This window comes from Oreochromis niloticus, linkage group LG3, assembly GCF_001858045.2.
Source record: "Oreochromis niloticus isolate F11D_XX linkage group LG3, O_niloticus_UMD_NMBU, whole genome shotgun sequence".
NCBI lineage: Eukaryota > Metazoa > Chordata > Actinopteri > Cichliformes > Cichlidae > Oreochromis > Oreochromis niloticus.
In genome coordinates, this window is record NC_031967.2 from 59,543,019 (window position 1) to 59,564,286 (window position 21,268).

General features: G+C 38.4%; 1 protein-coding gene across 2 annotated transcripts; it reads left to right on the forward strand.

Annotated features, from left to right (window-relative positions):
• Positions 1-269: 269 nt before the first annotated feature.
• Positions 270-9,535, forward strand: LOC112846315 (coxsackievirus and adenovirus receptor homolog). 2 transcript variants are annotated; one of them, XM_025905829.1, is made up of 4 exons: positions 270-519; positions 7,367-7,702; positions 7,941-8,008; positions 8,643-9,535. In XM_025905829.1, exons 1-4 carry the CDS (start codon positions 417-419, stop codon positions 8,658-8,660), a joined length of 525 nt encoding a protein of 174 aa, XP_025761614.1. In that variant the 5' UTR covers positions 270-416; the 3' UTR covers positions 8,661-9,535. The 2 variants fall into 2 exon arrangements, with proteins under 2 accessions (XP_025761614.1, XP_025761613.1); XM_025905828.1 differs by lacking the exon at positions 8,643-9,535 and having other exon boundaries at positions 7,941-8,160.
• Positions 9,536-21,268: the final 11,733 nt, after the last annotated feature.

Below are 21,268 nucleotides of genomic sequence, written 5' to 3' on the forward strand. Positions count from 1 at the left end.
TCTTTTATTTCTATATTTTAAAAGAAAAAAACTGTCACATGTTGGATTATTTTGAAGAGAATAATTATCACCATCAGATAACACAGGGTTAGGACTGCCAGTTTATTTACACTCCAAACTCATGAAGAGCATAGCTGACTAAGAAGTCTCCTCTCCTCTCCTCTCCTCTCCTCTTACTTCCCACATTCCAAAGAGCACCCACCTCCTTTCCTTCATGATTGTACACGCCTTCTAGAAGTATCAAGCATCCCCAAATTTCCGACAGATGTGTGATAAAAGAGGAACTTGCACTTTCCTTCCTTCATTCATTCAAACATTAGCTCTAGATACAAGTTTATATAAAAATCTGAATTTATCAGTAGATTCGCCGATTAAAACCTAATTTTAAACATCATTTATAGAAAACAGATAAAACAATGGTGCGATCGGCAAATCTGTGCCCTGGAATGGCTGTTTTGATAACTGCGTCACACCTGTGGATTCTGTCCTCTGCCTTCCTCCTGGAGTTTACTTCTGCAGGTGAGATGTGTTAATAATGCTTTCGGTTATGCTGAGCGAGTTCTTACTTGGTGACATGTTTTTTCAGGTGTTTTCTGCTGCTTTTAATAGTTTTCACTTGACATACTTTACCTACATAACCAGCCAGGAGGTTACTGATGTTTATTCATTCATTCATTTGCTGATCAGAGAATAAAAATGATTACGAATCAAATAGTTATGATGCTTCCTGTGGAGAGAACAGAAACTATGTCTGTGGCTGTTCTGTTCTCCTAATCTTAAGGAGCTTCAATTATTCCTTTATTGCGCAGTTTAGCACAGGATAGGAAAAGTGAGTCAGTCATTATATGCAGTAATAATATATAGAAAACAAGAGAGCAACACAACGCCCCCTGCTGGACATAGAATAGAATAAACCTTTATTGTCCCACAAATGAGACATTTATATTCGTAGAGCAGTCCCATATACATAAACAACTGAAATTCATATACACAGATAAAAATGTAGGTAGATATGTACACAAGTGTGGGTGGTGTATGAATGCTCCTGGTGAAATATACAGTGTACAAACAAGCTGTTAACAAGCAATTAAAAACATGTGATCTGTCAATTAAACAGGTGATGAGTAAGATAACCATGTTAAACTGTGTTATAGAGTCTGAGAGCTGCTGGTAAGAATGACCTGCTTCCTACACTGTGGGTGTAAATGTCTGGTGCTGATCAAGCTGCTCAGAGCTCGTACAGTCTCATGAGGTGAGTGGGGGGTGTTGTCCATGATGGATGTTAGCTTAGACAACATCCTCTCCTTCCAACCTGCTCGATGGACTTCAGCGGGCAGTCCAGCCCTCCTGACCAGTTTGTTGAGTTTCCCCCAGTCCCTCTCTGCCATTCCACCACTCCAGCAGGCCAGAGCATAAAAGATAGCAGACACCACCGCAGTGTCGTAAAACGTCCTTAGGAGTGTCCTGTTCACCCCAAAGGATCTCAGCCACCATAGCAGGTGGAGACGACTTAGACCCTTTTTGTAGAGTGTATTTGGGTTTGTGGACCAGTCCAGTTTGTTATTGAGGTGAACACCCAGGTACTGTATTTGTAAATGGTAAATGGCCTGTATTTGTATAGCGCTTTACTTAGTCCCTAAGGACCCCAAAGTGCTTTACACTACAGTCATCCACACATTCACACACTGGTGATGGTAAGCTACATTGTAGCCACAGCTGACAGAGGCTGTCAGTGCGCCCCAGGTTCTCGTGTACTCCTCCACGGTTTCAGTGTCCAAACCCTGGCTGTTCACTGGTGTAATAGGGCGTGGCTTCTTGCTGAAGTCTATCACCATCTCCTTCGTCTTGCTGGCATTGATGCGAATATGGTTCTGTTCACACCAGCTGATGAAGTCATTGATGACCCCCCCACTCCAGTTTGCTTGCCTCAAACACCCGACCCACAATGGCGGTGTCGTCTGAGAACTTCATGAGTTATACTAAAACTTACTGATGTCACCATTGTTGTGGAAATGGAGTGTATTACATTCATTTGTCTCTGTGCCTAAGCCCCACGCCCCCGGTACCGGGGGCAAAAAGGAGGAGATCACGTTTAATCGGATATAACGCGGGTTGAGAAACATAAGTCCAGACATGTGTGGTATCCACAGAAACCTCAGAATCTCAGCTAAAATTTCATATAAACCATTTCTACAACCACCAAACACACCGAAAACAAGCCGCGATTAAACGAGCAGTTACGTAAATGCGCAGAAGTCCGCTAAACAAACAAAACCGAACTAGAAATTCTTCAGACTTCATGTAACCGGTTAAAAATAGGCTGGTTAGCTACCAGAGCTTTCACTGACTCCACACACCAAGTTTCACCACGATCAGACCAAAATTCACTGAATGAGCCGCAAAAGAAGACCACAAAAACACACAGCGGCGTAAATGCGCTAAGACAGAAATTGGCTTACCGTCCAGATTTCCTCCGTTATTTTCGCCGGTAGCCGGTAGCCACGTGATTGCCAGTAGTTGCCATGCCTACCTAGCCACATCAGAGCTGTTTTCCGTCAACAACCTCCATTTTAGACCCACCTACAGACACGTGACTGAACAGACGCCACATGCAATAAATTTGGGCCCACGTGGGTTTTGGCATTACAACGTCTGATTGGTTGAAGTGACGTGAACGCGGCATCGTTACTTTGAATCTATTGGCTAAAACGATTAAAAAGAGGTGTCAATCACGCAAATTGACCAAAAGAAACCAAAGTTACAGCCCCACGGAGTTTAAAGGGCCAGAGGCCAATCAAACGCTCTATGCGCACTGCAGAAAACTGCCATTACCATGTAAATGTGTGGTTAATTCTTCCAAAATATATTTTTTAAAAAAAGCATTTTTAGGCCTGTTAATAAAAATTATTAATTTCTGCTCTTTAATACCTAAAAAAATAAACTGGCATGGTGTCCAATTGTGTGCCAAAATTGGACATTTTTGTACAACGTCTGGATATTCATGTATTGACAAGGCTGTAGTTTTTCACTGTTTTACTTTAGAAACATAAATATTTGCACAGATGATGTTTATATGTTGGTTACTGAAATTCTGGAATCAAATGTGAGCTGAGGCATATTTTTAAAAGGGTTATATGCTAAAAATTACAAAAAAAAAATTAGAATAAAATCTACTTACTTTTTCTGTGTTCCAGTCTCAGTAACTTTGACACAGTAATATCTGCTTTAATATTTACACCTCTGTTTAAATTTCCCAAGTGTTAGCTTTATTTTGATACCAAGATTGTAAGGACAGAGTTTGTAATTGCAGAGAAATAATCAATTTAATTTGGGTATTATATACATTTTCGAGCAGGAAGCTCAGAAACCCCCTCGGGGCTTAAGAGGTTAAGAAGTCGTATAAAGTTATATTGAAAAAAGTATTTGTTATTTTTTAATTGAACTGTTTTATGCAAACATCACTGATTTACTATCTGCCATGATTGGAAAACACTGTCGAGCTAGACTAGCCTCTGCAGGGCTCGCAAAATCGCTAGCCGGACGCCCCAGGGCTAGCGATTTTATTTTAGTTCAGCTGAGCCAAATAAGACCGGTCAGGGTGAAGAAGTGACAGCCAAAGAAAAGCCTACCACAAAACAGAAAAGTTATGACAAATCAGACTATGAGGCAAAAAGAAAGTGCAGCTTTATGGTTTCATGGACAAAAGAATTTCTGTGGCTGCAATATGACAAGCTAAATAACCAGGGGTGCACATAAGTGGTCCGCAGGTGCGCATTCGCTGTTGTTAAGGGTCCGAAATTGAGGACGAGAGTAAAACAATGATGGTCCAGAAGAGGTCGGTCAAACAATTGATTTTAATGAATACACGCAGCGTGGGGAGACGTACACTGGAAACCATCACTTCAGATTGTTTTTATATTGTTAGGGTATTATAACGCCCCCTCTTGCGTTTACAAGCACATAATTTGCATCTTAAGAACATTATTTGCCTCTTCTACAGATAATGATCAATTTTAAGAGATAAATGCAGAGACAGGAGTTCCCCTTTCTGGCATCCTCTTCCAAATATGATCTCAGGCCTTTGAGGTCCCCATGGACTTGTCCTCCTTCTGTCACCTGTTGCTAGGCAAACGCAAATGCAACAAGAAGCTGAATACAGAGCCCGTTCTCACTCCCGAGGCGTAACATCCCGACGTTTTGTCACGTCCCGCAGCGTTCCTGAGGAACGCGAAAGGTGACCTTCCACGTTGTTATGGTACGCGGCGAGTTCCAGCCCTGTATTGCAGCCCTAAACCTAACCTTATCCCTAAACCTAACCATAACCTTATTCCTAACCTTAACCAGCACTTTACAGGGAGTGCAGAATTATTAGGCAAGTTGTATTTTTGAGGAATAATTTTATTATTGAACAACAACCATGTTCTCAATGAACCCAAAAAACCCATTAATATCAAAGCTGAATGTTTTTGGAAGTAGTTTGTAGTTTGTTTTTAGTTTTAGCTATTTTAGGGGGATATCTGTGTGTGCAGGTGACTATTACTGTGCATAATTATTAGGCAACTTAACAAAAAACAAATATATACCCATTTCAATTATTTATTTTTACCAGTGAAACCAATATAACATCTCCACAGTCACAAATATACATTTCTGACATTCAAAAACAAAACAAAAACAAATCAGCGACCAATATAGCCACCTTTCTTTGCAAGGACACTCAAAAGCCTGCCATCCATGGATTCTGTCAGTGTTTTGATCTGTTCACCATCAACATTGCGTGCAGCAGCAACCACAGCCTCCCAGACACTGTTCAGAGAGGTGTACTGTTTTCCCTCCTTGTAAATCTCACATTTGATGATGGACCACAGGTTCTCAATGGGGTTCAGATCAGGTGAACAAGGAGGCCATGTCATTAGTTTTTCTTCTTTTATACCCTTTCTTGCCAGCCACGCTGTGGAGTACTTGGATGCGTGTGATGGAGCATTGTCCTGCATGAAAATCATGTTTTTCTTGAAGGATGCAGACTTCTTCCTGTACCACTGTTTGAAGAAGGTGTCTTCCAGAAACTGGCAGTAGGACTGGGAGTTGAGCTTGACTCCATCCTCAACCCGAAAAGGCCCCACAAGCTCATTTTTGATGATACCAGCCCAAACCAGTACTCCACCTCCACCTTGCTGGCGTCTGAGTGGGACTGGAGCTCTCTGCCCTTTACCAATCCAGCCACGGGCCCATCCATCTGGCCCATCAAGACTCACTCTCATTTCATCAGTCCATAAAACCTTAGAAAAATCAGTCTTGAGATATTTCTTGGCCCAGTCTTGACGTTTCAGCTTGTGTGTCTTGTTCAGTGGTGGTCGTCTTTCAGCCTTTCTTACCTTGGCCATGTCTCTGAGTATTGCACACCTTGTGCTTTTGGGCACTCCAGTGATGTTGCAGCTCTGAAATATGGCCAAACTGGTGGCAAGTGGCATCTTGGCAGCTGCACGCTTGACTTTTCTCAGTTCATGGGCAGTTATTTTGCGCCTTGGTTTTTCCACACGCTTCTTGCGACCCTGTTGACTATTTTGAATGAAACGCTTGATTGTTCGATGATCACGCTTCAGAAGCTTTGCAATTTTAAGACTGCTGCATCCCTCTGCAAGATATCTCACTATTTTTGACTTTTCTGAGCCTGTCAAGTCCTTCTTTTGACCCATTTTGCCAAAGGAAAGGAAGTTGCCTAATAATTATGCACACCTGATATAGGGTGTTGATGTCATTAGACCACACCCCTTCTCATTACAGAGATGCACATCACCTAATATGCTTAATTGGTAGTAGGCTTTCGAGCCTATACAGCTTGGAGTAAGACAACATGCATGAAGAGGATGATGTGGACAAAATACTCATTTGCCTAATAATTCTGCACTCCCTGTAATGAGGTGAAATAGTGTTTTCCCAAGCGATTTGAAGGGAAAAAGCGAAGATGTGTAGATTGAGTCCAAACGGTTCTCATGTGTCCGCAGTTTTCCGATGTCGTCAGGAAGGAACGCGTTGGGTGCCCGAAAACGTAATATGTTGACGATTTGTCACCTAGCGTAAAATGTTACGCTTAGGGAGTGAGAACGTGTTGGAATACATTCAGGCCTTTGCTCAGCTACTATTTTACTGTAACAATATACTCAGCATATAAGCTTTTAAGATTATAGATTTAACTCAACGATTTAAAGTGGTTATAACTGCACCTGTAATAAACATGTTAATATGTGATTATGATAACCCCTGTAATACAAATTATAACATAATGCCAGCAACTTCAATAAATGCTTGGATGAAATGATAATTAATGCAATAATAAAGATGATGGTTATGTGAAATAATCCCTGTAATTCTACACTGTCAAATCAAAAAACGCGCACAAGATAAGAAGTTGCAACGCGTGTTTGCGTACATAAGATTTTCTGGAGGAGGACAGACATTTGTTTAGAACTCTTAAAGATGTCAAAGAAGCTCCTTTAAGCAATTACTTTGGTGTTTTCCCTCGATTTCTGAGTCGACAAGCGCCTTTGTTACTGGGACCAGTAATTTTAAGAAAGACCCCCATTAGAACCCATGAGAAATGCAAGAAATGCATTATTGCTCAGTCTGCAATATCTTTCCCTGAACAAACACCAATTGCAAAGAACATACTAAAAATAAACCTGAAAAATCTGTTTAGAACAGCGTACTATGTTGCAAAGAGTGAACTACCACTGGCACAATTTAGCAGTCTTTGCAAACTTCAAAAAGCAAATGGCCTAGATCTTGGTTCCACTTACCTCTTACCCTTGACTTTAGTGGAAATTTTAAATTCAGGATCTGACACAGACTGATTCATGTTCTACACAGTTCTTACAAGTTCATAGAAATTTCTGTTCAATTAGAACCCAAGTATTTGAGTTGATGATTGTAATTTTTATACAATGTTGTAATTTGTGTTTCAACAATTTTTTGAATAATGTTTTGTTTCCTTTACAATATTATACTTTAATGTATAATATTGTAAAGGAAACAAAACAGGAAACAAAACATCAATCAAAAAATTGCTCTCTTTTTTATTCGGGCTACTTAAATTTATTTTGGGCTACCAAAAACTGAAGAGTGCCTGCCCGAAGGGCTACCAGGGATTTTGACATTTTGCGAGCCCTGCTTTGTTGTTCAGTTTATTAACGGACGCATTAAGAATAGGAACTAGATGTAAAACTATGATAATAAATAACATTTAATGCTTGTGTGATGATTTGACCAGTGTGCATAACTCCAGTGTCTTCTGATTGGCTGCTTTAGAAGTGAACAGTTATACTTGGATCCCTTTAACCTCTCTGCTCTGTTTTGTTTCCTCTTTCAGACCAGAAAAACATCACAGCTAAGTCTGGACAAGACGTCACTCTGACATGTCGAGCTCCAGACAACAAGGATCCTCATGTACAGTGGAGTAGAGCTGATCTCAAGGAAGATAAACTTGTTTTTGTGTATCGGAATAAGATGCCCGATCCAGAAAACCAGCATCCATCTTTTAAGAACCGGGTGGATCTGCAGGACAGACAGATGAAGGATGGAGACGTGTCTCTGATTCTGAAGAATGTGACGACTAATGACACTGGAACGTACAATTGTCGTGTCCAGAGAGAGACAGAGAGTATGAAGCTCATCAACAGCACCTATCTTCATGTTGATCCTCCAGGTGAGTGAGTAGAGTTGAGTGTGTGTGTGATCAGAGGTGAAGCTGCTTCCTGGTTGTTGATGTTTGTTTCTAAAGATGTTGTTGATGAGACTTTGTAGAAAGCAGCTGGTCTGAGTGATGTGATCAGAGTGCAGTAGATAATGTCTGACAGCAGTTAGAAGAGGAAATGGATTCTGTTCTGTTCTTCACTCATCACCTACCTGACAGCTGACACCTCACACCTGTTTCTCACCTGCAGGTCAGACAGGAGGACACACAGAGGATGGAGGGAAGGAGGATGGAGTCTCTAGAGGATGTCCTGGTCTGGTAGCTGGTCTCTCAGTCTTTGGTGTGATTTGTGTTGTTGTGGCTGCTTTTGTGATCATTGGAAAACTGAAAACGTCAAATTCGTCCTGAACAAAGTCCAGTCTGAAAAAAAGCTTGTTGCAATTTGGGTTTTTTTTCTGTCTGCAGACAAACTTTTTTTCATTAGTTTTTTTTTTTTCATCTCTCATTAAGAAATGAACGTGTGATTAAGATTCTGTTACTGTGTAATCTCAGGGGTTAAATTAAGGTCCAGAAATGTCTAATGTGAGTTTGGTGCCAACACTCTGAGCTCATCACTCCCCACAAATCTAACAAGGACAAACTGGGTGTGCACATGCTCCTGCCACAGTTATTTTAGGAACCACTTAATCTGACAGACAGAATAAACCATAAACAACTGAACTGCAGGATAGTCAACAAATACAAACTGCTTAGTTTACTTACTTATCTCTAACGCAGATCAGTATATTATCTTTAAAGTCAGGACTTATCACGATCGATGCAAAACAAACAAGTTTGTGAATACTTCCAGTGTGGGTTTTGTCTGTGACGTGTGACTCGTGCTTTTTTGTTTAGAACAATAATGTCTCCTATTGTTCTGCATTTCAGTGTTAAATATTTCTTTTGATTGCAGTTGCCAGATATGCAGTAAAAGACAAACCCCACAGAGAACGAGTCACGAGTCTCAGTTCTTCAGGTACAATCACATATGATCAGAGAACTGAGTGACAGCCTGCAGAGGAAACTGCCAGCAGATGAGTGCAAAGCGCCCTCATCTAACATGTCACAAATATTGTTGGTAAGTGTCATAGTGGCTTTGGCACAAAGTGGCTTAATATTCAAGATGGTTTGATGCTACATATACATAAGACTAACTAACTAAATAGCTTATCCCACATAACCTCTCCACTCTGCTATTTTAAATTTGTTTTATGTCTTATGCTTTTATGATTGTGTAAACTGCTTGCTTTTATGTTGCTTTTATTATTCTACCTTGTACAGTGTCCTTAAGTGTTCTGAAAGGCATTTTCAAATAAAATGTATTATTATTATTATTATTAACTCTGCACAAAACTAACTCGTGAAACTCAGCTTTACTTTATCTCTGTACTTTTTGTTTCATGATTTCAAGAAAAATTCTAAATTAAGGAAATATTGTAATAAAAATTGGAATGTGACTGTTGGAGCTGTGTGACCTCTGTGAGCTTCCTGATTCAGATTGTGGTGGAGATGTAAAAGACTACAGGACAGCTTCAGATCATAAACTTCTTTAAGAAGTCGTCCTTTTTGTTTGCTCTGCTGTCTGATAGAGACGTATCCACACAGGCCAAGCAGAGCCAATCAGCTTTCACTTTAGATTTTAGTCACACTGTTGATCACAAGATATTGTTCATGTTACTCAGAGTGTATCTTACTTTTGGCACAGCTGGAGCTTCTGCCAGCCACCACAGGTGATCAGGGCACTGAGATGAAACACTCTGGCTCTGAGGTTTCCTACTTACACTTTTCTGGATTTTACACAACTGAATTCACCATCATACACACAGATGTTTACAGATGATGTCATTGCTGATTTTTCACAACTAGTTGGTGTAAAATTAGCCTCTGAGGAGTGAAACTAAACAGCATCATACAGTTAATATAAACTGGCAGCAGCTACATTTCACAGTGGTTTAAAAATACAACCTAACATAATGCATCACTGTGAACTTCACCACAGTTCTGCACTAAACTGTAGAAACCTGCTGACTGGTTTCACCTTTTCATAACACACAAAGATTATAACTCAGTTTGTGTTTCCAGATGTTCAACAATATGAAATAACCAAATCATTTATACAGCAGATCTTACTGAGCAGTTAATATCTCATTTTTCTCCTGTCCTCACTTTTTTACACCACATACATCAAGTCAGATAAATCCATATCACAGTGACATCTTGTGTTGCTGGTAACTATGTTACCTTTGTCATTTTCCATAGATTGAACTAAAGAAATGAGAACAAATTATGTTTTTGAAGGACTTTGTGATGATGTAAAGTTGAAAGCTGTGCTGTTTTGAGCAGCTGTGGCTCAGGAGATAGAGCAGGTCGTCTTCTAGTGGACAGGTTGGTGGTTTGTCTTAGCTCCTGTAGTCTGAAAGGCCAAGCATGCATGAGTGTGAGGGTGTGTATGTCACCTTAAAGGCACTTAGAGAAAGTCACATGTGAATAAGGCTTGTAGTAAGAAAGTGTTAAATTAGAAAATGGCAACGTAAGTACTGATCCATGTAACACTTGAGTTTTTGCAGTTAGTGAAAGAAACAAAACACCAACAAACACAATAAGTGACAAACAAGGAGGCACCAGCCCACTGAAATCACCGTTATGTCCTGTAGTCTCAGTGTAGACATTATCAGAGTGAGACAGTACTGCCACAGTGAGGTCAAACTGGAGCATTGCTGGTAATAATTCTCCACCTAAAAACTGTTGGAACGAAGACCTCCTCACACTTTTAACCAAAGCTGACAAAAGTACAGAATGTCTGTACTTTTACTTTTACAACTGTTAAAAATAATCAAGGCAAGATCTGAAAACTGCTGCTCACAAACGCTGTCCATCTAATCTGACTGAGCTGGAGCTGTTTTGCAAAGAAGAATGGGCAAGAATTTCAGTCTGTAGATGTGCAAAGCTGGTAGAGACATACCCTAAAAGACTGGCAGCTGTAATTGCAGCAAAAGGTGGTTCTACAAAGTATTGACTCAGGGGGCTGAATAATTACACACACCCCACTTTGCAGTTATTTATTTGTAAAAAATGTTTGGAATCATGTATGATTTTCGTTCCACTTCTCACGTGTACACCACTTTGTATTGGTCTTTCACGTGCCACTGCCACTGTGTACATATATATATATGTATATATATATATATATATATATATATATATATATATATAACTTAAAAATCAACCAAATACTTCCAAACTTTGAGGACTGTGAGCAAAAAACAAAGCAGACTGGGCCCAATAACATCTAGAAAACTGTGTGGTTTTTACAGTTAACACAACTGTCTTTCTGTGTTTTACTTTATAAATTGATTTATTGTGGATAACACAAATGTTCATGGAGGGAGAATTATTATAGTCAGAGATTGCTGTCTTTAACTTTAATGCTGTCTTCATTTTTCTTTCTTTGCTCATTTGAGGATTTCTCCAAAACGTGTGGAGACGTGTGGAGGATAAACACGTGTGCAGATCAACAATGTGGTGATCACACATATTGACAGTGTGTTATAATAAGTAGCCTCGTTTGGAGTTGTGCAGGGAGTCACTGTTTTACAGAACAGCATTATTACGATGTGGCCAAATTGGCCAGCAGGTGTCACCGTGGTGATGCGCTTCAGATTGTTCCGAAGCTTCAATACATTTCAGGTGTCAGGCCAAGGTTATTGTCTCCCTGCAGGGGGACCAACTATGTCCTGTCCGATAACAAGTGAGAGCAATAAATAGATCATTTTCTGTTGTAACCCACAAACTGAATGGTAATGGTATAACGACACTCATCTTTCACTTTTCAGTGAAGCATAACGTCACTATTATTAATCTGATTTTACTCCTCACCAAATAACACATCCATAAATGTAAGTTTTCAAGAAACCACACTTTTTCACTTTCAGGAAAGAAACAGAAGTCTATGTGAATACAATTTTTTCCTCTCACAACAAAAAAGCTTTAAAAACCATCAATATTTGTAATATGTTTAATGTCCTTGTTATTATTTAATGTCACTGCATCTCTCATTTTTTAACCTAATTTTTTCTGTTTTTGTTTTCTCCCTTTTAATCGTGCTTTCTATTTTATTTGGTTAATTTTACATACTCTTATACTGTATTATTTTGTATCAATAAAGTATACATTATTATTATTATTATTAGTATTATAATTTTGCAGTACAATTGTACATTGTCTCCTCCATGTACAACATTTGTTGTTATTGTTCCGCCTGAAATAAAGTTAGAGGAGAAAAAAACGTCGCTACTTCCACGTTGAGTTTGTTAGGCTGGAGGCGGAGTCAAGTGGATTTGCTTTTTCTGCCCGGTGCGCGCTCCCGACGTTAGGGAAAAATTCAGTGGTGTAGGCGGTGTCACCCCCTCGATCCGTACCGCGCATGCACGAATTTTACGTCACCTCGTCGCTTTGCCTTTTTTTGTTTAGCTTTATTGAGGAACAGTATACAGAAAATGTATACAAGTTTGAACAAAATTAACATGCCAGGGGGTGTAATATAAAAAGTTGCATACATTCAAATAATTTGTAATTAGTACAAAAAGTAATAGTTTTCATATCCTTTTTATTAAGTGATTCACAAATCAATTTTATGTAAGATAAAGTATCATTATAGTAGTGTTTAAAATTAGGCTTTTGGCTACTGTATTTGCATTTGTGAAAATAAAATTAAGCTAAGATAACTAACAAGTTTATAATAAAGTAAACATCTTCTTCTTTTTTTGCCTTTGAAAAAACCAAAATACAACATTTTCCCATTTCAAAGCAAAGTCCTCGTAGAGCTGTCCAGTAATGAATCTACTGAAGTCTTTCCAAAATGTTCTAGTGTATGAACAGATCCAGAAGAGGTGCTGCACAGTCTCAGGATGGCTTCCACAAAATCCACAGTTCACATTTGTGTCCCTTTTGAATTTTGTCATATAATGATTAGCAGGATAATATTTATGAAGTATTTTAAATGAAACTTCTTTCACTTTATTCGTTACCAGATACTTGTTAGGAATTGTCCATACTCGTTTCCAGTTAATGTCACTGACAAAGGAATTCCAATAAGACATCACATGTGGAACAGTTAGATATTCTCTGTGGAACAAAGCACAAATATTCTTATTACCTTTACTGTGGTTTGTTAGACAGATTCTTCCTATGTGTGAATCCACAGGGTTGGGGAGAGAAACAGATATGCAAGGTTGAATACCTTTAAATAGCATTATAATACCCGTAGGTATTGCATCAAATAATATGGCATATTCTTTGGATGTGGCTGGAAGTTTCTAAGTATTTAAGATTTCTGGAGCTGCCCATTAGGATTAAACAACTCTTCACTAAAACAATTTGTTTCTCAACCCAACTGGAGAAAAATAATGATTTATTTTTATGCATTATGTTCCCATTATTCCAAATTCAATATGTATGAGGTGTAAAGTTGTGTTTATAAACTAGGGAACAAGTTAATAGAACTTGTTTGTGAAACATCGAGATGTTTTCTGGAGGCTTATCTATATTATAATCACAACCTAAGATAAAGCTTAGCCCACCAAAGTTAGAGAAAACGTAGTGAGGAATAACATTTCAATGGGGACAAGTTTTGCCGTCCACATGCAGAGAAATTGCTGCATAAGTCAGTCGAGACAGACCTTCTATTTTTGAGATCAATATCCTCCATCTTAAGGTTAAATCTCTCTGCAACCACTGATTTAATTTGGTTTGAGGTTTTTTAATAATTGGGAGAAATTTTAGTGAGATTCTATTTTTTTTTTTTTTTATCTCTGCAGACAATCAGACCTAAATAAGTTGCTTTGTTTTTAACTGTTATATTACAAATACTCTGAACATTACACTCTTTGACAGGTAATAACTGACATTTATTTAAGTTTAGCATCAATGGTATCATCTCTGTCTGCTATGTTTATACTTTCACAGGGCTATTTGAACTATGAGAGGCAAGAATTTGAGTACAAAGTAAAAAAAAGATAAGGGCTAATCGGGCCTCCCTGGCGTACCCCTCGATTAAGACTAAATCGAGAAGTGGTGCCATTTTTCATTCTAATAGTGCTATTTGCATTGGAATACAGAGTTTTGATAGCTTTGCAGAAGATATCACCAAAACCAAATCTCTGAAGTGTGAGAAATATAAATTCATGCTCAATTGAGTCAAAGGCTTTATAGAAGTCTAGGAGAAGGATAAATGAGTCATCAGATATTAATGCTGAGTAGTCCAGAATATCCAAGACGAGTCTAATATTATTGGAGATGTGCCTGTTTGTCATAAAACCAGACTGTGTCTCACCTACAATATCATCCAAAATATATTTAATTCTTCTAGCTAGCAAAAGAGCTAATATTTTATAATCATTATTTAGGAGGCTTATTGGTCTCCAGTTGTCTATAAAAAGTAGGTCCTTCTCAGGTTTGGGAATTAAAGTAATAAGTCCTTGAGTAAGGTTGGGGGGAAGTTTGCCCCTTTCTTTCTTTCAAAAGTCTTTTTATTAAAGAAAGGTTTCAATACAATGTATACAGTAACAAAAATGCTTCAGAATTTTCCAAAATTTCAATCTTGTTCCCACCCTGACCCTTAAAACAACAAATAATTCACAGCCTGCGGCCCAACAAAACAAAAACAGAAAAAAACCAAACAAAAACGAAAAACAACAAATAGACTCATATAAGAAAAGAAAAGAAAAAAAAAAGGAGCCGGGGGGGGGGGGGGGGTAGACAGCGAAGGACAGGACCAGTACATATGGAACAATGTACCAGGAGCACCCCCACACCTTATACAGGCTGGGTCCACCCCTGAGTATATGTGTGCCAGCCTATCCCTGGACCAATGCCCCCGATGAACTATCTTAAATTGGATAAGTGTATGTCGAGCGCACATTGATATATTATGAACCTGGCCAAGGATAGAGTCCCACAGTTCATTCGTAATATGAAAGGTAAGGTCCTCTTCCCATTTAGATTTGATAGCAGCTACTGAAGAGCATTGTAAATTGGAAATTAAGCTATACAAAGCTGATATTATGCCCCTTGAGGTTGGGTTGACAATTAAAAAATCATCTACTGGATTGTGTGGAGGTATTTGGGGGAATTCTGCTGTCACACTCTGCAAGTAATGTCTGGCCTGCAAGAAGCGAAAAAACTGAGCTGCAGCTATGCCAAATTTGGTGGATATCAAAGAAAAACTTACAAATTGTCCATCTTGATATAAGTCTGCAAAGTATTTTAGGCCCTTTCTATGCCAGATATGAAAAGCATTATCTGCCATTGAGGTAACAAATAGGTGGTTTGCTGCAACTGGGCTTTGAAGTGAGAAAGCCCGGAGACCCAGACTCTGCCTAAACTGAGACCAGATTCTAAGAGACTGCTGGACAACTCTATTGTTACTAGGTAGAGGCAATGCCAAAGGCAGTGATGAACCTAAAGTCGCAGGTAGAGAAATTTTCCCACTTAAATAGAAGTTTGCCCCTTTCAATACTTTCATTATAAACCTGCAACAAAAAGGGTGCAAGCTGAGAAGAGAATGATTTATAAAATTCAGCCACCAGCCAGGGGCGGATCTAGAAGGGTGGCATGGGGTGGCAAGTGCCACCCTAAAATGATCCCTTGCCACCCCAAGTGCCACCCCAGTTTTGCATATGACAGTGTTGTTTATTAAAATAAGATAGCATTAACAGTTTGAGCGTAGTTACAGTCAACAGTGAATATAAATGCTAAAACTGAATATATTGCATAGTGTTCCCCCCCTCCACCATTAACAAATGGTTCAGCCCATAGCAGGACCGGCTTTTTTCTTGTTTTCAGTAACAAGCGATGGTTATGATTGTGCCAGAGCACATTTTGAACCACACCATGGGAATTTCGGATTTTACACAGGTGGTTGGATGTTACACTCTGGAAATGGAAGGAAGGTGAGTGTTATTAACCCTCTGTGGTCCACGGACACGCTGCACCTCCAAATCACATGACTGACGTAGCAACAAGCTGCAGCCACGCCAAGTCTCTATTTCAGCCCACATTGAAAGTTCGGACTTCAAAGGTTTTAAATTTTAATTACAGGCCAGTAAATCCAGAGTTATGATAATATATATATATATATAATCCATGCTTTTTTCTAAATACTGTCATCACGTTTTTTATGTGTGTTTGTGTATTTTAAGCGTTTTCTAAGGACTGCGCGAAAACAGTAAAGAAAGGAAAAGAAGCCACCTCTTTCCTATCGGTGGAAAAATGTACCATGTCAACCAATTTTTAAAAAAAAAGCCAACACGTGGGATTTGGTTGTTTAGGGAGAGGGGAGAGTTTTGGGAGTGACGGTAATGGCAGCGAGACAGAGCAAGCGAGCGAGAGAGAGAGAGAGTGAGAGCGAGCGAGAGAGTTTTTAGATGTAGGAGATTTGTGACGTTTAGTGTGGAGTGTACAGTTAGTGTGTTGTGTTGTCTTGTGTAGTTGTTCTGTTGTGTAGTCATTTTGTTTTGTGTGTCAGTGAGGCCACTAATGACGTAAACACTGTCACTAAGTAGAAAACCAGCGGAGTGATACACCTCCTGTTGTCAGGCCTGCAGGTTTATCCCTGTGATGTTCTCCTCTGTCTTTTGGTGGACAAACTTTTTTTTTACTGGCACACATCATTTGTGGGGCATCTTATTGCAACACCTGATTGTTCTCTCATTTTAGTTTTAGTAATATTTTTAAATGGTTGTACAAAATGAAAGAAACGGCAGGTGTATTGGCTGCATTTTTAGATAAATAGTTGTAAATGTTTACAAAATGTACAATTTATATTTGCATTTCAAGTTATAAAAATTTACTCAACATGTCTGTGGGTTTTTTTAGAGTAAAAAAATACTACTAGGATTTTAAGTTCTTTGTGTGATTTCAGATCAGTAATACTAATGCAGTATGTCAGTGAAAAAAAACAACTAAATTCAGTTGAGCTGAAAAGAATGATACCAAACAAGGCAAGGGGAAAAAAATAAAATGAAACAATTTGAGGGTGAAATACAAATGTAAACTCAAAAGGAGTCAAAAATGGCCGGTTGTATTTTAGACCTCAGTGGGTTAATCCAACAAATCATGAAAAATTAGGTTTAAATTTTTGTTCATGACAGTGCAGATTTCTGACATTTTGTGTAATTTAAGCTGTAACAACGTGATTGATTTCTAACAAAAAACAGTGTAAAACTTAAGTTAGACTTGTGTTTGTAAATGAACCGCCCCATGTTGTGTACCTTTCTGGGTTTTATACTTATTGGGCTACATATTTATTTATTATACAGGCTATACAGTACATAAGATCAAAACTCACATGTTTTATGTAACTAAAGTGTTTAATTATGTGGGCTACAGACAATAATTAAGTTATAGACTATATTTATATGAAAAACGTGTATACTGACTGCATTTGAATCATTTTAACCATATGTAACCACCTGCATATGTGTTTGGGGAAAAAAAAGGCTTTGATTTTGCCACCCCATTTGATTTCTTTGCCACCCTTATGCCACTCTAAAAAAATTTCTCTAGATCCGCCCCTGCCACCAGCCCATCTGTGCCTGGAGATTTGTTGTTTTTAAGAAATTCAACAGATGTCAATATCTCTTTTTCAGTAAATGGACTATCACAAAAAAGCCTATCAGCACTTATAATCATTTCAACATTATTTACGGAGTCGATAAATTGGGTAGCGACTTTTGCGTTATAATTGGATTCATACAACTTCGAGTAGAAATTACAACAAAATTGAGAGACAATTATTGCATCATCAGTGACCGTCCCATTTATATTCAATTTATGAATAGTATTGGCTTTAGATCTATGTTTTTCTAAGCGGAAAAAATAATCAGAATTCTGCTCTCCCTCCTCTATCCATCTTTTTCTTGAATGAACAAAAGCTCCTTCAGCTTTCTGGTGGTAAAACTCAACATATTAGATTTTCTTCTTCTGCTGCCCTCGACTTAGCTATTTTTGCCCCATACTGTCTCAACATTTACTCATCTCAAATTAAAAAATTTCCCAGTTTGTACTATAGGAATTCTCAATATTAGCCTTGTGTATAAAGGGTTTTAACATTCGTGTAATTTCAGATTTTACAACTGTATGGCTCAAAAGCAAACTATTTAATTTCCAATATGAAGACCTATTAATGGTAATAGTAGGAAACAGTTGCAGGTTAATATATATGGCTCTATGGTCGGTAAGTGGAGTTGTAAGGATATTGACCGTAACGCTGTCCTTTGATAGACTACTTGATATTAACCAAAAATCAATACGTGATTTTTTTGAACCAGAATGGTTACTCCAGGTAAATGATATATCATCAGGAAATGTGTCTCTCCAAATATTGTGCGATCTACTGTACAATATAAAGCGCCTTGAGGCGACTTTTGTTGTGATTTGGCGCTATATAAATAAAATTGAATTGAATTGAATTGAATATCAGTTACATTAAATTTATCCATAAATGTTTCCAATCTCAAATTATTGCTAAAATGTTGTGCTGGGGGCCATCTATCTATAGTGTCATTTAATGAAACATTAAATCTCCTCCAATTAATAAATTTTAACTGGGATATTTAGAGAGCCCAAAACTAATCCTTGTATGTAAAGAGTCAATTAATTTATCATTTTCAGGTTTAGTATATTGGGCAGGACTAATGCTTCACTGCACTCTGCTTGTATGTCATTTTTTGCTCTACGTGTACTAAATGCGCCTGCTCCTTGTCGTTTCAAAACATATCTCTCTCTGACTTTATATCCTCTACGAGAGTTTGTGTTGTATTATGTTCAACAACCCAGTACTGCTTTCCTCCCGAGGTCCTTGTAGAGAAATCCACAAGCTTTCAGCTACTTGTATCCCTCCTCCTGCATGTTTACATGTGAGTTTCCGCTGTTGGTAAGTGCATGTATCAAATGTTGCATAAACGTGACAACAAAGTATAAGGAGTCGGAATATAGAAGCTATGAAGGGAGGAGGCCTCCGCAAAAAACTTATCTTTTTGTATTCATATCTTGTACGAGTTCTCTAAAATTATCAGACTTTCTGCCCTTCATAGTTTGTGTGTGATTAACAAAGGTGATATCTGATAACAACCTAAAGTTCATCATGAGGATGACACTGAACACTGCAACCTTTTGCTGCTGCAATTTCTAATCTTTTCCTCAACTTTTCTGTGGATCTAAGCTGAAGTGGTTTGTTGTGGTCTCTCTGGAACAGCATCACCAGGTTTTCAGCAAGATTAGACCTGCATCAGCATGATCACCTGCCACCAACACCTATCTGATTGACTTGTACAGAAAATAGTGGTGAATCCTACTGACAAAGAAACTGCTTCAAAAATAAACACAAAACAGAAGCACTAAATAATGATTTTAATTCTTTATATAGTGCAATGTGCATAAAAGACAAAAAATTCAAGCATGTTTAACAGGTTCAAGAAGAGCCATGATACAGTTTATAAAAAGAGGTTGGAGGATGCTGGTGGTTGCTGTTGTAAAACCAGTTGCAATAAAACTGCAAAGAAAGCCTCCTTGTGATTACTTTGGTGACTGGCAGGTTGTAGTGGTTACCAGCAGTTTCCATGAAGGACGCAGATTTGTCTGCAAACACTCACCAACTACTCAAACACGCCCGACATCTGGTTTGAGTCACACTATCCACTTTTTCACTAATAGTTTGTTGTTCGACAAGTAGCAAGTAGCTGCATCAAACCTTTAAAAAAAAAAACTAAAGGCGAAAATAGCAAGTATTTGCAGAAAAATTGTCTTCCATGCAAAAAGTAGTCAGTGGCCAAGGAGTTTGGGTGCAGCACCCACAACACCTCCATTATCCATGATCAAAAATACAGAAATGGCCAAAAAATATACACAAAAATACATGAAGAACTAGCAAAAAGACACAACATCCACATACATGTGCATCTGTGGTTGTAAACATGACAGTAAAACTAATGTTTAAGCCATTATAATTAAAATAATAATAATGATAAAAAAATCCTAACCGTTCCTTTCCAAACAAACTACCTTCATTTCAGGAGCTGGAACATCAGCCAACATCTGTACTGACATCTCTGCTGACCTCCTGTCGAACCACATATGGCACATATTTCATGTTAGTACCTTTTGTACTCATCTCTGTTCAATATTCAATCCGATGTTTTACCATTATCATTACTGTTATTCTTACTATTGTATTTAATTAGTTTGATGTATTTAAGCATGTAAATGATTGTCTTGTACTTCACCTGGTTTGATTCTGTTTAAAAGCTATTTTGTGATTCAGGATTAAAGCTCAGTTCTTCATGAGGACATTTTGTGAGTTAAGTCTCATTTGAAAACAGTTAAGGGTTAAAAGTATATTTTTGGTTAACTATGGAACTTATGAACACCTTCAAGTGAATGCTAAATAATGTTTACACTATACGGAGGCATATATGGCTTATAAAAGGAAGCATAATATATGAATATTATTGATCAGGTTTAAGAATACTGTCAGTCTGCAAAGCCAAATATTTAATCCACTTGTTCCAGACTCAAAGTGATGCATAATCAGACTGAAACAACAGACTGAAACTTGAACAAGATTTTCAATTTCTTTATATTTAACTGACATCACATAATGTTTACTTTCAGGTTTATTTACCCTCACACAATAAGCCAACAATTAGAGGGTACATTACTCCCTTTTCTATTAGTACCTACTTGGATCAACTCGCCACGATTCGACTTGACTGGTGTTCCCTTACAATTTAGTACCTCTTAATGTGTGTGATGTTGTGATAGCAACGAGTCCGAGTGTCTTTTGATATAATTAATATGCATATATTACCCAGGACTTTGACCTAATAGAAAACGCTGAAAACCATGGCAAACTGTGCCAAGTCGATCCGAGTAGGTACTAATGGAAAAGGGCTAAAGCGTCCTTCAAAGACACCTATTAATCAGCAGAATCCTAAATCTGATGTTCACGTCTTCTGTAAATAAGAAAACCAGCAACAGCAGCAACAAGAAGCACAGCAGAAACTGACAGACAAACAATCAGTCCAACAGATCCATCCTCCTGCCCTCCTTCCTCCTTCCCTCCATCCTCTGTGTCTCCTCCTGGCTGACCTGCAGGTGAGAAACAGGTGTGAGGTGTCAGCTGTCAGGTAGGTGATGAGTGAAGAACAGAACAGAATCCATTTCCTCTTCAAACTGCTGTCAGACATTATCTACTGCACTCTGATCACATCACTCAGTCCAGCTGCTTTCTACAAAGTCTCATCAACAACATCTTTAGAAACAAACATCAACAACCAGGAAGCAGCTTCACCTCTGATCACACACACACTCAACTCTACTCACTCACCTGGAGGATCAACACTCAGGTAGATGGTCCTGATGAGCCTCATAGGTTCTCTGACTCTTTGGACAACACGACACTCGTATGTTCCAGTGTCATTAATCGTCACATCCTTCAGAATCAAAGACACGTCTCCATCCTTCATCTGTCTGTCCTGGAGA